Raw genomic sequence first — 15955 nt, forward strand, 5'->3', positions numbered from 1 at the left:
TTGTAAAACATGCTTTTGAATAGGAAACTTAAAATGATTGTTTGCTCAAACTTTGGCAAAAATGTTTAAAACATCCTCTGGATTCTGTTTCATACCATTTTTCTATTCCTTTTGGGGGCTGTAAAGTTGTTAATCTATACTTGTCATTAATCCTATTCAGTATCATTCATTTAAGAATTAATGATACATTTTACCAGCAGTTGTAAATATTGTAAGACTTTAATGAAAAATATCACCAATTTCTTTCTTTTTTAACCATTTTTTTGTCTTTTATGTTTATAATAAAGTAAATATAACTTTTTCTCCCCATGTAGTCAGAAGAGCCTTGACTATGTATAGATGTGTAAATAACTCCATTCAGGGTATTACTCAGATGCAAGAGAATGTGAGTTAGGGTAGGTGTTGCCAGTTTGGTTTGTGATCTCTAATCAAGAGAGGGAGATTATTATTATGTTATAGCACAGAAAAATATTTTATTAAGATCATTTCATCAAGGTGTAATAGAAAAACATTTCTAGAGGCCTACTACTTTGAAATGGTTTTAAATAATTAAAATTGAATAGGTGTTGAGTCTTTTAAAGTTCAGGTTGAACTAGCTAGCTGTGAAATATTTTAGCTAGTATGAATGAATAGTTATGTTGTTAAAGGTAACTTTTTTCCTATTTCTATATTATTTCATATATTGTTATTGCTTTCAGATTTGTTGGCCGTCCTGGTCATTATGTATATGTGTTTGATGGTTATCGAATGGAAGAGGTAAGTATATATGAAATTCAAACAAAAAAATCCTTAACAAAAAGAGATATGTGTGCAGTGTTTCAGTGGAGTCTAGACAATAAGGGAAAAAATAGAAATCATGTTAAAACAAGATGTTAAATCTTCAACATAAATAGCCAAGCACAAATTTTCTATCTGAGGAGCCTGTCTGGTTTTTCTTTCTGCAGTTTGGAGTACTTCACGGTCTTTCTTGGGTGAAGCTTCCCCAGTTCTATGCTTTACAACAGGGCACTAAGGCACAAACATTACGTAATTTGACTGAGGCCCTTAGGAAACTTACGACAGAGCCGGAACTTGAATCTGGCTTCTCATTCTGTAGATCACTAGAAGCCCAGCAATTTGAATAGCCATTTTGTGCTAAACCTGTAAACAATTTTTTCAAAATTCCTTTTAACTGCTGCGGGTATTCGCTTGAAAATCGATGGAACCTACTCAAGGTTTTACAATAAAGCTTCTGCATAAGTCTTTGCAAGATTGAAGACTTTCTTCCCCCTTGGGAGACATCAGGTTGGAAGAGTATTGGTGATACTGCATTATGTTTATTACATTGATTATATAGTAAATATTTTAAAAGGAAATATAGTAGCCCCAGGGCACAATAAGTTATTTCAGAGCTCTGCATATTTTCCATAATGCCGTTTTATGAGTGGAGATGAAATACCTTGTTAAGCATAGAATAGCAATGATCGACAAGTTCTGTGCTCCTGTGCAAATTGGTAGCAGGGGTGATGGGCACATACAGACATCAGTAGCTCTCCCAAGTGAGTATTTTTAAATTAATTCTCTTACTCCCTTCACACTCTATGGTTTTGTTTAATTACAGTGTGCTCCAGGAGGCTGTTTGATGGAACTCTGTATTCAGCTGAGCATCATTATGCTTGGAAAACAACTGATTCAAAATAATCTGTTTGAAATTGGAATCCCGTATGTATCCAAACCTTCTCCATTACCATGCATTATTCCGATGACACAGTAAATTAAAGGCTTGTTCCTTATTCAACTGAATGGGCCTTTTGCCACTGCCTTCAGTGGGTTCTAATTGAATGTGATGATAAATCACATTTTTGGTTGTGATGAAATGATCTGGCTGTATTTTATGTTGAATAATTGGCTATATCTGCAGTAAATGGCTTAAAGAAAGTGATTGAATATATTAAATAATTGATCTAAATTAATTTTAGAAACCTGGGAAAATAGGCAAGGTATGATAGATCTCTTGGGAAGTTTTAGAGAAGCTTTCAGGGTGGCAGTATTGAATACAAATTAGTATAAAGTGGAGAAGAGATGGCATGGAGAAAAGCAATAGCTCATAAAAGATGTTAAAATGTATTACTTGATCTATGACTATTTTACGGCTTTACAGATGAAGTCCACACATTTCTAAGGTGCCTGTATGTCAGTATGATGCAGGAGCTAGAGTGTGGGATTGATGCTGACACACTCCTCAGTAGCTGTCTGCCACAGGATGCTTAGTACACAGTGTCCTCTGCTCCAAATAGAGCAAGAAAACTCTCTTGGTCTGTCTCCAGTGTCAAGGAGATCTTCAGGCACTGAGAAGCCACTGAGAATGTCCTGCTCCTGCCTCTTGGGTGCTTTGCTCTTATTTCTGTTAACTGAATCACCCTTGGTGGCAGTAGTCTGTGAAATGTTGTATTAGATGAAGAGTCTGACTTAGATGCAAGCCTCAACTGCACTGAAGTTAGTCAGAATCTTTCAACTCATGTCAGTAGCTTTTGGATCACATCCCTAAGGAAGGCCTTGAAGATGCTAACTAGAAACCAAGATGAGTGACACTTAAAAGACTATGAAATATTTCTAAATTGAGCCCTTTTCCTCCCTTTTCCTAGCAAGAACTTTTTTTTTTAAAGCAATTTAAATAGAGAGAAAAAAAAAATCCCAAACAAGTCAAATGTGGGTTATGGATGGTTTCATTATTCTTGTGTCAAAGTTCAATAGGGAGGCCTGTTTTCTGTCTACATCTCATTGAGTTTACAGTTTATTTTGAGAAAAGGGTGGTAAATCATTCCCGAAATATCTGACATGTTGAAGGCTTAAAGCTTTCTCAGTGTAAACCTGGTGTGATTTTTTCCTGTCTTCCAAAAACTTACTGCTACTGGAGTTTTTTAATGGGGATTTTATGATGTTAGAAATACTGTAGTTATTATTTTTGACTCATGAAAGCAGAGGCTTATCCAGTCCAAACAGAAAATTCCTGTCAAATTATTTCTCAATTACCTCACTACAACTCTTGTTGCAAGAATGTGACAATTTCATCCCATTTGTGTCCCTCATTTCTGCTCCCCCACCCTTCTGTCAACAACCAATGGTGGCCAATTTTTAAAACTGAATAACTGTTTAAAACCAAGCATACTTTCACCCTCTCCTTCCCAGAGAAATACCTCATTTCAGTCACAATGCTATCTTGTCATCCTGAAATGAGCACATCTGGTTTTCCTTTGCTTGTCTACATTCTCAAGAAAATCACGTGTATACCTGTAGGGCTTGGCCCTTCTCACCGGACCTGTTTGCACCAGGAGCAGCATGGTGCTTTTACTGAACACTTAATTTAATTAAATCAGAGTTAGCCTTCTATTTCTGCATGGACCACCCTACTGGTTTGGGCTTGATCCTTAAGGGTACTCTATTCTCCCTCATCTGCCCCACATACACAGGCACACAGACACACTTTTGAGTACTGATCAGTCGGATTTCCAGAGGGCTGTGCATAGGTCTGCTGGGCACATATAAATCCAGACCAAAAGGGACTTCAAACATGCATGTGTTGCACAAGTAGTAGTTCTGGCATGTCTGTGTCTCACAAGTAATCTGCTATGTCTGCACATGCTGTTAGGAGATGTGAACAGATGTATAGATAAACATACCCTTGCTCTCTGCCCTCCAGCCTTCTCATCTGGTTTCTTACTGTATCCTATTGTCTCTGTTCTGCTACCTGTTCTCCTTGGCAATCTCTTACAGTCAGCTCATCTCCTCTGTTAGATCATCCTTTTTCTACTAGTAAGTTTTTTATTTTCTTTCCCAGGATATCTCTGTCTTCATTGGGTCCTTGTTCTATTTTCTGGTGTCTGCTTTTGCACAGGCTATGCACTGTGATGGACAGTCCTCCGGTGGGCAGAAAGATAGATCAGTCTTTTCTATGTCCAGTTTCAGCAGCTGTATTTTTTTCCCCCTTGCCTTGTGCCTCTTTGGAGGGAATGACAGTCAGAATGAATAACACAGGTTCTTCCATTGGCTGCCTGTATTTTCACTGAGGGCAGAGTACAAGTGCTGCAATCAACCTTACCCATATGGAGAGGCAGAAGAGATCACTATCATAAATAGTGATTTGTTCTTCAGAATCTGGAACTGTCCTCTATATGTCTGTAACATGGAAGTATCTCTCTGCTAAATTAAATGATGATCCAGATCAAAAGTTTTCTTTCTTATTGAAATCTTGGGATTTCAGGATTATTTTCAGAAAACCTTTTGATTTCATTCACCATAAAACCCAAGGCATTTTAATTGCTTTGCAGAAGATCACAAAGTTTAACTCCCATTTGCTGTCTCCCTCAAAAAATACTACTAAGTAGATGATAGACTGAGTTGATAAGCAACAGCCATCCATTATGTCTCTAGCGCCCCAAATTGCCTCAACTGGGAACCATTATTCAATGTTTTCATTCTGGCTTATCCACAGTCAGTGCTGGCTGAAGAGTTATGGAGTTAAACTTCAGATGGCATCCCTGCATTGTTTGGGGTCACTGTGACACGTCCTTGCTTTTTCCTTCAACGTTTCTGGAGAAATGGCTGCACAGCTATGAGAGATGTGACTTGCTGGTCTTCTAAACCTTTCTGTGATTTCTTTTTCAATTTCTGCACCCAGGAATATCAAACCAGCTAGGTAGATGGAACAACAGTTGAATTATGGAAAACTAAGCCTTCTTGAATTGAAATGTGTGTTCTGTGGGGCTGGAATTCACAAGTTTAACAGATGTAAATATGCCACAGTTCACTCAGATGTGTTACATACCATAATTCTTTTACTGTTGCCACAAGAATTGACCCTAAAAGGCTGCAGGGCTTGAGAGCCTTAACCTAGAGTTCCTTTAAGACTCCTTTTCTTCAGTTCTGTTTTTCTGAACTTACTGAAAAAAATCCATGTGGTTATTTTATTACTCTGTCTTTGACCTTGGTGATAAACCCTTAGGGTGAAATCTTGGCCCTATTGAAGTCAATGGCAAAACTCCTATTGACTTTAGTGGGGCCATGATTCTGGCCTTTTTATCCAACATCAGTTTCCATCTCTTACTTCAAAATGTACTTAACTATGCTGGATGAGAATACCAAGAGTTAATAAAATCAATTTAAAGACACCCTTTCATACCTATTATCTTTCATGTTGCTTTTCTCCTTTAATAAATTATTCTTAATTAATGAGGTAATTTTTTACTTTCTTTTTTCTTTCCTTTGTTTGTCGTTTTCTTCTGTTTGAGAAATCAATAAATCCCAAACACAATGAAACTCCAGTAGAATCCAGGAGGTCTGAGTGTGCCAAGAAAGCATGACTATACCATAAATTTGTGGAACAGGATGAGAGATTAAAGTCCTTTCATTCTTCCCCTGCCTCCTTCTTGTACCCCCTACCTGTGAATAAGAGAAGGTCTCTGCTTATGTGAACAGACTGTAGGAATATGACTGGAGAAAAGCCTGGACCTTCAGTGTTCCTTCCCCAAAGCAGCAAATGAAATTACAGGCAAGGACACAAGAGTCTGAGTCACTGTGCTACTTTTTCTCTAGACACATGTGCTCCGGCTACTCATCCTAATAGACTTTTCTGTCTAGCTTTCTCCCTGTACCCTTTTCTATCATGTTGCAAAGGAAAAATCATCAACTGGAAAGACAGCCTTAAAAACCACCTGATACATCATTCATCCCTGGCAGCTGGGTTCTAGGGCTTTTCTGTCATTTCAAGTAAACTCTCCATTTGTATCTCTGTTCTAGCGAGTATTGCCTTGCAATGCTTCAAATCCAGTTCTTGGTGACTGTCACAGGTGATCTGCCTTTGCAGCACCCAAGGGCATTCGCAAACTGAGAGTCTTGAGAAATTGGTAAACTGATCCTCAGTTCCAATCTTTCTGGCAAGCTCTGGTGGAGATACATCGTGAGGACTGCACAGACACTGAGGACACAAGGACTTGTACCAACAAAATAATTTTCCTGCATCTGTCCTGTTTCAACCTGCCTCCCAGCTGCCCTGCTTCTCCAGCCTTTATACGTTCCACTCTCTCACGGCACAAATTTCTCATTTTTCCCAAGTTATCTTTATGTCTTCTCCTAGATCCCCCAAATCCAGCTACTCCTTTTTAAAGAGCAACTGTTGAATCATCTGCCTCTTTTTTAAAAAGGAGGCTTTGTGTAAGTGCACCATGTGCTTGCAGCCGAGCCAGGATCACTTGTTTTTGACTTCTCTCTTCTTTTCCTCACCTTTTTTCTCAAAATCTTGTAGGTTCTTCAGGGGTGGGGCATATTCCTGTGGTGATTTTATGCTCTCTTCAGACGCTGATTACCTTGCATAATGGGATGCTTATTGGTTATATTAGGAATTATAAACAGCATAATTAAACCATGTTCCCACCTTTTATCTAACACAACAGTTTGGTGTCAATTCTTTGTGAGAAGCTGCAGCATCATTTTTAACTGCTCTAGACATAGCCTTCTGACAAAAAACTGTTCTTCGTTTTCTTTCTCCCTGATCCTACATTCATTCTTCTTTCATGATATTCAGTCTTCTCAAGAATGTATCTTGTTTTTTGATACTCACTGGCAAAAGGACCAGAAATAATGGCTATTCTGCAGTTCTACTGTTTTCTCTATTTGCCCAGATTCATATGGCTACTAGTGGGGTCATGAAACTTTGCTGCATGTGCCTCTTCAGCACAAAACTTCTGAGAGACTCATCCTGAATGGGCAAACTTTCCTCTTTCTCACTGGTGGGTTTGCCTGACGTGCAGAAATCAGAAGCTAAAATAGCTCTTGATTATCACTGTCTGTCAACTTTGTTTAAAAATACTGATCTGAGTAATTAAAAAACAGGTTTCACACAAGTGCATTCAAAAAGCTTATTCAGTTTTAATAACACAATCCTATGTGCAGCTATAGAGTTCTGCAAAACTCATTTTCATTGCCCTACTGCTATATAGCTGGAGAATAACACCGTGCAAATCCCTGCTCTCTGTTCCCTTAACTTTCTGACACATTTCTGTTTGGTCTGAAACTTCACATGCTTGGATATGACACAAAGGTACATTTTTTGTGGAAAATTTGAAAGAATTAGTTTGGCTTGCTTTCAGTTAGTTGATCCTTTAAAAAATCACATAAAAATAAAAATAAGAACACTCTTCAAAACTTAACTCAAAATGGTTAAAGGTGCCACTCCTCATGCCCAACTTACAGATAGCCAGATGAAAAATTAAAAATTATTCTAAGTAACTGAGCCCTGGATTTAGTGCATTGCCAAATAAACATTAAAAACAACAACTATTGCTTTAGTTACTGGGTTCTCAGGGGAGTTATGTGTATGCATTAAACTCTATAACTTGACTCAGTGGTGCTATAACCAGAGGATTAGATCACACATGTACAGACTTCACATCTAAACACACCCAAATTTTATCTCAGCTGCTGCACAGTGACAGCGAGATGCACTTCAATCTCATCTGCCCATGGAAATGTGAGGGACATTTATAGCTCATATCATTTTATTGGAACAGAAATCAGCACTGTCTTGAACTTATTGTTCACTGTCCTCTGAGAGTCCCTCACATTAGGAAATTAATTGGGATATGCTGGAAGAGCATCCTGGGAATTCTTTGATTGTTTTAAATCCTGCCCCCAGTCTCCTACCCTCTGAATACTACATCACCTCTGTCACAGACAAGTTCCCTTGATTGTCATAAAAGCAGAGGGGGGAGAAAGGAAATTTTAGTGTCTTGAAATGGCTGAGTTTGCATGATGTAGGAGGTATATGTCTTTGTAAGGATCCATCTAATTCTTTCTTGTGAAGTATTTTAAATCTCCCCAACCTTTTAATAAAACTGTGTAAACTGGATGTTCTGGGTACCGAAAGTATTTTGTTAGCCCAAATATATCTGTGTATTGCCTAAGTACTGAGGATGTTACCATCAGTCTTATGAGCTATGTCTTAGCTGCACCTGGAACAAAAGCTGGAGTTGATCTGTTGATTTTTGCAACGTTGTGATCCTGGGACTGACAGGGCCTGATGCAATCTAGATCTGTTTTAAGAGTGTCTGCCAATCCCCATTTCCTCTGTACTGGTGATGAAATTGAATGGGTCCTGTAAACGTGGTTTGGTGTAGAAATTCTGCAGCCACTGTGGTCATCTCCAGTCTGCTATAGAGCCTTGTGCTATGTGGTGACACAGTGTTCTGTGTGGCTCAGTGTATATTCAGGAACAAAGCAATAAACCTACCCAGCAAAGCCTTTAGTGTGTTTGCCAGCTAGCCTTGCCCTGCTACTTCAGTTAGGGTCTGAGAAAGCGGTTCTGCTTAACTGGAGGTACAAATGAAAACCCCTACTGTCTCCCCATACTCTCATGTCTCCAGGCCACACACCTCTAGTTCAAAGGATTTATTGCAAGCTGTGGGGGAAAAGTTTGTGGGAGAGCCCTGCTTACACTACTGGCAAAACATCACTGGAATTAGTCTGGATTTTCACTCATATGGGACATATGTGAAGAAGTATAAAATAACGTCGTGCATATTTGTGAAAGATAAATTCCATCTGCACAATGAAGACATACAATAAGTATAGATCTTGATGTCTTATGCTAATTCAACTATATTTCACTTCCATGATTTTGAAGAAATATCTCATTCTATTGCATTTTTCCATGGAATTTCTCAATGTGTATAATAGCATGACGTTATTGATGCACATGCATTTAAAATGTTATCTGTGGGATGCATTGGGAATACTTTACTCTTCTTTTAGAGATGGATTAATTTTCCTCTGGGATTATACTATTTATGAAATTCATGTATTTGTCAGTGTTGTGAAATTTGTATCCCCATGTCAATGGGACCGTGACTGATACTCCTTTTCCTACTGAGGGCCAAAGAAATGCTTGCACAAATAATTGCTCACCCATGTGAGTAATTTACAGTCTGGCCAAAATGGACAATGTTATTGTAAAACGTGGTCAAAATGAGAACCTCTGATACAACCTATTCTGATCTATGGGAGCTGGGAGATGTAACTGATCCGTGTTTACTCAAAAAATGGTAGGAAACCATTTTGCTTTTCTGCTTCAGAGGCAGAGAAAACTCACCATCACAGTTGGTCTTGCAAGATGTATACTTCTCAGGTAGCAGAAATATTTCCTGACTGAAACTGGGAATTTCCAAGTCTCACCATAACAGTGGTTGCGTGCTAGCTCAGTGTTCCACCTTTATACACACTCTGGCATGTCTGAAGGAAAATTCAGAACCTCTAAAAGTCTTATGAGAAATCTCAGAAGGAAGATTATATGGTTGTGCAAGTACAAAAAGCATCTAACCCCTAGTGAAGTATGTTTTTCAGGGTCTACATAGATCTGCATACTTTGCCTTATATGTGATTGGTAAACTCTCAGGAAAAAATACTTCAGAAATATGTATTTTTTCACATAAGGATTCAATAAATGTTTCAATTTTCATGTTAGAAGTTACAGGATTCTGTAGTTTCCAGTGGCTTAGAAATAAACTTGCAGAGAAGTTGCAGTGAGTTCCAGTTCTTCCCCAGATAGTTCCAGTATGGGTGGCATTGTGGAGTACTGAAGAGGCTGTTACTCCATATATCCCAAGTGACACTTTTCTAGCAATAATTTGTTACCGAATCCAAAATGACTAAGGTAAGATTCCTGTTTGTGCATGACAGTAATGATACGTCTCTCTGAGACCAAATTCTGCTGCCCTTGCTGAAACTCTCTCATGAATCTGATTCTTTCTGTTAGTTTGAACCCTGTTTGCATGTTAGGTAGAAGCAAGGAAATTGTGTTTCTCCAGGATGAAAGGCCACTAGTAAAATTAAGACATTGCTTCTGTGTAACATTTCATAGGTACATATTTTATTATTTTTATTAGTTGTAGAATCATTTTGGTTAAAGAAAAGAGTGCTTCCCCTTTAAGGTTCCACAAGCAGCATCTTTTTTTGTCTACTTAGATAAACACAGGTATATGTGCTTGTGACAAGCAAGCACTGGAACCTGAAGAGCTGCAGGTGTTTTCTGGTGGTCACAGGGCTGGATTTAAGTCAATAATATTCATTTTTAGAGTCCTAAATTGCTTTGGACCTATCAGTATCCTGGAGACACTTCTTTTTTCGGTGCTGCAGATTTATTAGCAGAGGTGCTCATTTCCTTTTGCTTTGAACAACAGGCAGTTTTTCTGCTGAAATGTTCATAAGTCCACCAAGTTTAGGAGTCAGTAAATTTTTGCGCCCTCTTTGGTTGGCAGTATGTCTGGTCATTTTGACCTTAAAAGTATACTATATTGGAAGTTCCCAAGTTTCGTGGTGAGACAAAAGTGCACCTGTGCTAGATATGTGGTATGAAGGCATCACATAACCTTCTGGGTTTTTTTTTTTGTTGTCATTTCTTGCTTTCTTTCTTGAGGGAGAGGTGTCCAGTGTGTTGTTTTTAAGAGTATTATTTATTACTAATATTATTTAGGTCCAAGGTGCTTGAGCTTCAGGAAGATGCCAATTCAACACATATCTAGAGAGAAACAATTATTAAAAACTACTGGGTTCAACTCCATTTTAACAGTGTTATGCATTGTAACTTTCCTCTTGACACAGGAAGACAGGAACTGCTGCCCCCAGCAGCCTGTCACCTGGCAATAAGCAGCAACAGAACTTCAGAGGATGGTGTAAACTAAGCTTATGGGGCACCAAAGTAATGTGATATACATTTTGTGTTGCTGTGCAAAGACTTGGGCCAAGTCTTGTAGGGGGAAAAAAGTTGGTTTTATCTGAACTTTTGTTCCTTAGGAAGCTAAAGAAGCTCTTCAGGAAACTGAAGGATGAAAGAACTGAGCCAAAGGAAATGGACACGAACCAATCAAAGGACCCTCAACAATGGGAACTTGACTACAGCTTGGAACCTTTCACTGGGCTGACTCCAGAATACATGGAAATGAGTAAGTTTTCTGAATTCCCTTTCTCTTTTTGCAATAACCATAGTTTTACATAGGACCAGTCACCATATATCATATGACTCTATGTCATAACTTGACATGATAAAGGGGGAAAAAACGTGAAACACTTGTAGATTTGCAGCAATTACATGCAGGACAGCAGGGGTATGAGACTACCACATTACCAGCATAGCAACAATGATGAGTCCTAGTATCTTTTAATACCTATACTGTGAGAGTCCACTGTTCCCAGCTGAGAATAGTGCATAGAAACCATACAGCCACAGAATCACAGTATAGCTAAGGTTGGAAGGGACCTCTGCAGATCATCTAGTCCAACCCCCAGCTAGAGCAGGTTGCTCAGGGACTTATCGAGTTGTTCAGTTGGGTTTTAAATATTTCCAGGGATGGAGACCTCTACAACCTCTCTGTGCAACCTGTTCCAGTATTTGATGACCCTTACAGTAAAAAACATTTTTTTTATGTTTAAATTGCATTTCCTGTATTTCAATTTGTGCCCATTGCCTCTTGTCCTTTTACTGGGCACCCCTGCGAAGAGTCTAGCTCTGTCTTCTTCAATCCACCCAAGAGGTATTTGAACACATTGCTAAGATCCCCATTAGACTTCTCTTCCTGTGGTACAACAACCCCAACTTTCTCAGCTTCTCCTTGTACATCAAGTCCTCCAATCCCTTAATCATTTTAGTGGCTTTTCACTGGATTCACTGGAGTATGTCCGTGTCTGTCTTGTACCGGGGACCATAGAACTGGAAAGGGCACTCCAGGTGTGGTCACAGTAGTGCTAAGTAGGGGGAAAGGATCCCCTCTCTTGACCTGCTGGCAATGGTGTTCCTAACGCACCCTGAAAGGCTATTGGACTTTGTAGCTATGCAACATTTCTGGTTCATGTTCAACATGCTGTCCACCAGGACCCCTGGACCATTTTTGCAAAGCTGCTTCCCAGCTAGTCAGTTCCTAGCATCTACTGGTGCTTGGGGTTATTCCTCCCCAGGTGCAAGACTTCTCATTTGCCTTTGCTGAACTTTGTGAGATACTTCTTGGACCGTTTCTCCAGCTTGTTGAGGTCCTTGATGGCAGCACAACCATCTGGTGTAACTCCTCCCAAAATTAAAATCACACATTAATGTTTCAAATGTAGTAAAAATATGTAGATTCCAAAATATAAATGTGTATTTTCTCATAGAAGTAAATTACCCTTTACAACAGAAAACTGTAGGAATATCTTTATAGATGACTTAGTTCATGACTCAGTGATGTTGAATCATATACATAGCATTCCCAGCTATGCTTAAATTAAAATCCACACACATATACAACAGGAGAGAACCTTCAGCCTATAAGAGCTTCTCGGTCAGCTGAAAGAGACAGTGGAATGGAGAATTGTTATTCCCATTTTACTCATGGAGAGCTTTGGCACGCAGGTATTGGTTGGCCACACTTTCTAAGGAAATCTAGGGCACACTGGGGAATTATTTCTCAGTCTCCTACTTTTCATACCAGTTCTTTAACCCACACATTCTCTATTTTTTTAAAGAACATGTGCATGCATCAGCCTACTGGAGTGACTGATGTCACTAGTGGTAGGCACTGACAGCCATTTGGTCATCTTTCAAACCCATGTAAAGTAGGAGCAACTCCATTGAATTCAATAGTATTCGAATTTTGTAAAGCTGGTGCCTGCCATGTGTATATCATCTATGTGTACATACATGCTTGCTGTTTTTCACAATTACTTACATTGCTGCTAAACTATGGCAGAGATCAGTACTTTTTCAAGGTTGCTCTACAGTTTGCTTTTCCACATTAGAGGAGATAAGTATGTTGGTGGAAACCCAGATGGAACTGGGAGCAATTCTTTCTTGAAGTGACGGGATGCCACCGATTATATATTTGGTAATAACACCGTCAGGGAGACAGCAGTTCCTGATTTCCACTAAGTGGGATCCAGGAGCTGGATTTGCTGCTTCACAAAAATACCTCTCTCAAGATGCAATGTCTATCAGACTGGAAATGTATGCAGTTTTTATTATCTGCAAGTGTGGATTGATGACATCTTAGTGACTTGATCCATCATTTGCATATCATTAAAAGACCCTGATTTAGGATCTGAGGTCAGTGTGTCCACTGTAAATCATTTGAGACGTAGCATTAGAGTGGTTTCTGCTATCTAGAAGTCAAGAGTCAAGAAAGAAATTTTAAAGCACTGAGTTTGTTCAAATAAAATTTGGCACTGTGCCATTGTCCTCAGTAGTTATAATTTGGAATTCTGGTCCATTTGGCATCTTGATTGCACTTTGCTCAAGAGAAAATGTAACTCCATTGTCCAAAGTTGCACTGATACTTATGAAATGATGTTTGAAATTCTGAGTACAGTATCTGGCCTGTATAAATGGATACAGAGAGCAAACCCAACAATCAGGCATTTTTGGTACAATTCTGCTTTGTAAGGAATCCTCTGTTAACACCTCTCTGCTTTCACTGAGATCGTTTGATCACATTTGTCTCCATGCATCTATTTAAACTCATCCACTGCCCCAGCAGGAGCAGGTCAAACGCTGGGATAAAGTAGTGCACTACAAATGAATTAGCCGAGGAAAAATATCAAACATCTGATAGAGAATTCCAAAGTGAAATATATACGTGCCTTCTTTCTCATTCTAAAGTGTGTTTGTTTTAAACTCTAAGGAGTATCATTATGATTCAACAGAACCCAGGAGGACAGAGGTGCAAATAATCACCAGATAACTCAGTCTTGCAGCCCTGGGACACAATTCAACTTCAGCTGCCCTCAGGGAAACAAACCTGAGAGGAAGCAGCACACAGCATTGCTAGGGAGTAAGTAAGAGGCCAGGCTCTTCATACCAGATGAAAACCAAAATTGCAGTGTACCCCTCAGCCCTGTAGCTGCCTCATGAGCAGACCCTGGAGAGGTAGGGGAGGAGAAAGGGGGAATGGTATGAGTGGGAGAGTAGGAAAAAGAGAAATAATCTAGGTAAACCCAAGCTTTAGGGCATAAAAGTATTCAAGTGAGAACCATAGCTTGTCAATGGGCATGTTATCTAAAACCAGACACTGTTAAATATTGTATATGACAGCTCCTGTTTTAACAAGCCACTGTTCTCAAGACATCTGAAAAAGAATGCATTTTATGACAGAAAAGGTGAATATCATGTATGGTTTATCTATATATATGTAAATCACTATATTGATTTATAGGTATAATATATAATATATTTATAAATGCCTATATGGGATTTTATATAGTGGTGGATATATGTAAATATATAAATATGTAAGCGTAGATGATGTACTTCATATAATGGCAGATTTGGGGATCTCTTTTATGGGTATGTCTGTGGATCTGAACCCTGCCCTCTGTAGTGCCATTTAGTTGACAAAAAGAAGCCCTCACCTGCCAGCATCTCCCTCTCAACTGTTTCAACTCACCTCAGGATCTGGCTGTGCATTACAGCCTCTACTATCTTACCCCCTTCTCCACATGATGATACTTTGTTGAAAGATTCTCCTTTAGGATTGATTTTTTCCATGCATTACTTCAGCCCAAGATGATTTTACCTCCTGGAAACTTTAAGTGAACTTCTTTGCAATTTTTGAGTTAAACAATGGTGAAAAAAATATAGACATTTTCCCTTGTAAACAATTTGATATGTTTTTATGCTCAGGCATAACCCAGCAATGTCTGCACTTTAACATCCAAAATTTCCTTGTTAGCTAGTTCTCTCTAAGGACAAGGACCTTTAGTTATTGGTAATAAACAAACAGAATAAATACAACTGTTTATAAATATTTAATTTCTTGTCCCTGGACATCTGTGGTAGTTGATCTTATTCATTCTGGGAGCTAAAGCACGCAATCCGTTGCAACTTGAATGGCTAATTACAGTGAAAACCACTGGCAGGGTAAGGAGGAGCCAGACTTCTTTCCAGTTATAATGGGCCAGAGACTGCTGAGTACACTCTGTGATAACCAAGAAGTGTGGCTGACTGATACAGAAACACAATGGAGCCTTGAGTGTGTTATGAACTAGAATCTGCCACTTTCCAAACATTGTATACTGATGCTTTCTCCTAACTGTAGTTGGACCTAATGCAAAGCATGAATGTGGGAGGAAGCTCTTTCCACTCTCCATTAGCTGTGGCAAACTCCCATAGCATCTGTGATGTTGCCATCACCCTGATTCAAGATGCCTGTGTAGGACATCACCCTTGATTCATTGATGAGGATACCACTTAGATGCAAAGGTCTGCCTTGTTTGAATAACTTGTAGTATCAAGGTCTAACCTACTGATGTTATAAATCACTGGACTCTAAGCCTATATTTTAGATCAGTCCCTTGTGCCTAGATCATAAACAATGTTGAGTGCCTCATCCTACAGTCATTTAGGGATAATTAGATAGAAGCCCTGCAAATGAATGGATGAATCACTAATCTAAACATTTGTTTACAACAGGAGAATTAGCTTCTCAAGTGAAGAGAATAGCTCACTGAGCCTTGTAGTGTGCCACAGAGAGCTATGCCCGGCCTGTGGGATTCAAGACAAATGCACAGCAAATGAAACCCAAGCTGCCCCTCCCCAGTCTGCTTGTTGCCCTGGGTCCATATCACTGCACTCAGCTGTCAGATTCAGTGCAGACTGACTCAGACCACCCATGCTGAGAGGAAGCACTTTGTGCAGCTCAGCACTGAACCTGTCAGCTGGGATTGTTGTGAAGGGCATCAAGCTGGAATGGCAAGGAAAGAGGCAGTTACACAGCTTATTTACCTGTTTTTCTAAATTTGATTTGAGAGGGGGAGGGAAGGGAAACAATGCAGCTAGTGCAGAGGAAGCTTTTTTTTTTTTTTCCTGAATTGCTTAACAAGGCAGAATGACCGGGATGTAAGAAGACGTATGATATTAAAGAGAAGAGAGAAATCTGACTGCTGTTTCAGAACTTAGTTCTTAATT

The 15955-nt window shown here is 39.2% G+C and overlaps 1 protein-coding gene across 1 annotated transcript in view; it reads left to right on the forward strand.

Moving 5' to 3' along the window:
* ANO2 (anoctamin 2) overlaps positions 1–15955 on the forward strand; it is a 203637-nt gene that overhangs the window by 170608 nt on the left and 17074 nt on the right. The window contains exons 18-20 of the mRNA XM_075712517.1: positions 699–756; positions 1601–1701; positions 10822–10970. Coding sequence (XP_075568632.1) covers positions 699–756; positions 1601–1701; positions 10822–10970 — 308 coding nt within the window. The remainder of the gene's footprint in view (positions 1–698; positions 757–1600; positions 1702–10821; positions 10971–15955) is intronic.

The sequence above is a fragment of the Pelecanus crispus genome, chromosome 1 (assembly GCF_030463565.1).
Source record: "Pelecanus crispus isolate bPelCri1 chromosome 1, bPelCri1.pri, whole genome shotgun sequence".
Classification (NCBI taxonomy): domain Eukaryota; kingdom Metazoa; phylum Chordata; class Aves; order Pelecaniformes; family Pelecanidae; genus Pelecanus; species Pelecanus crispus.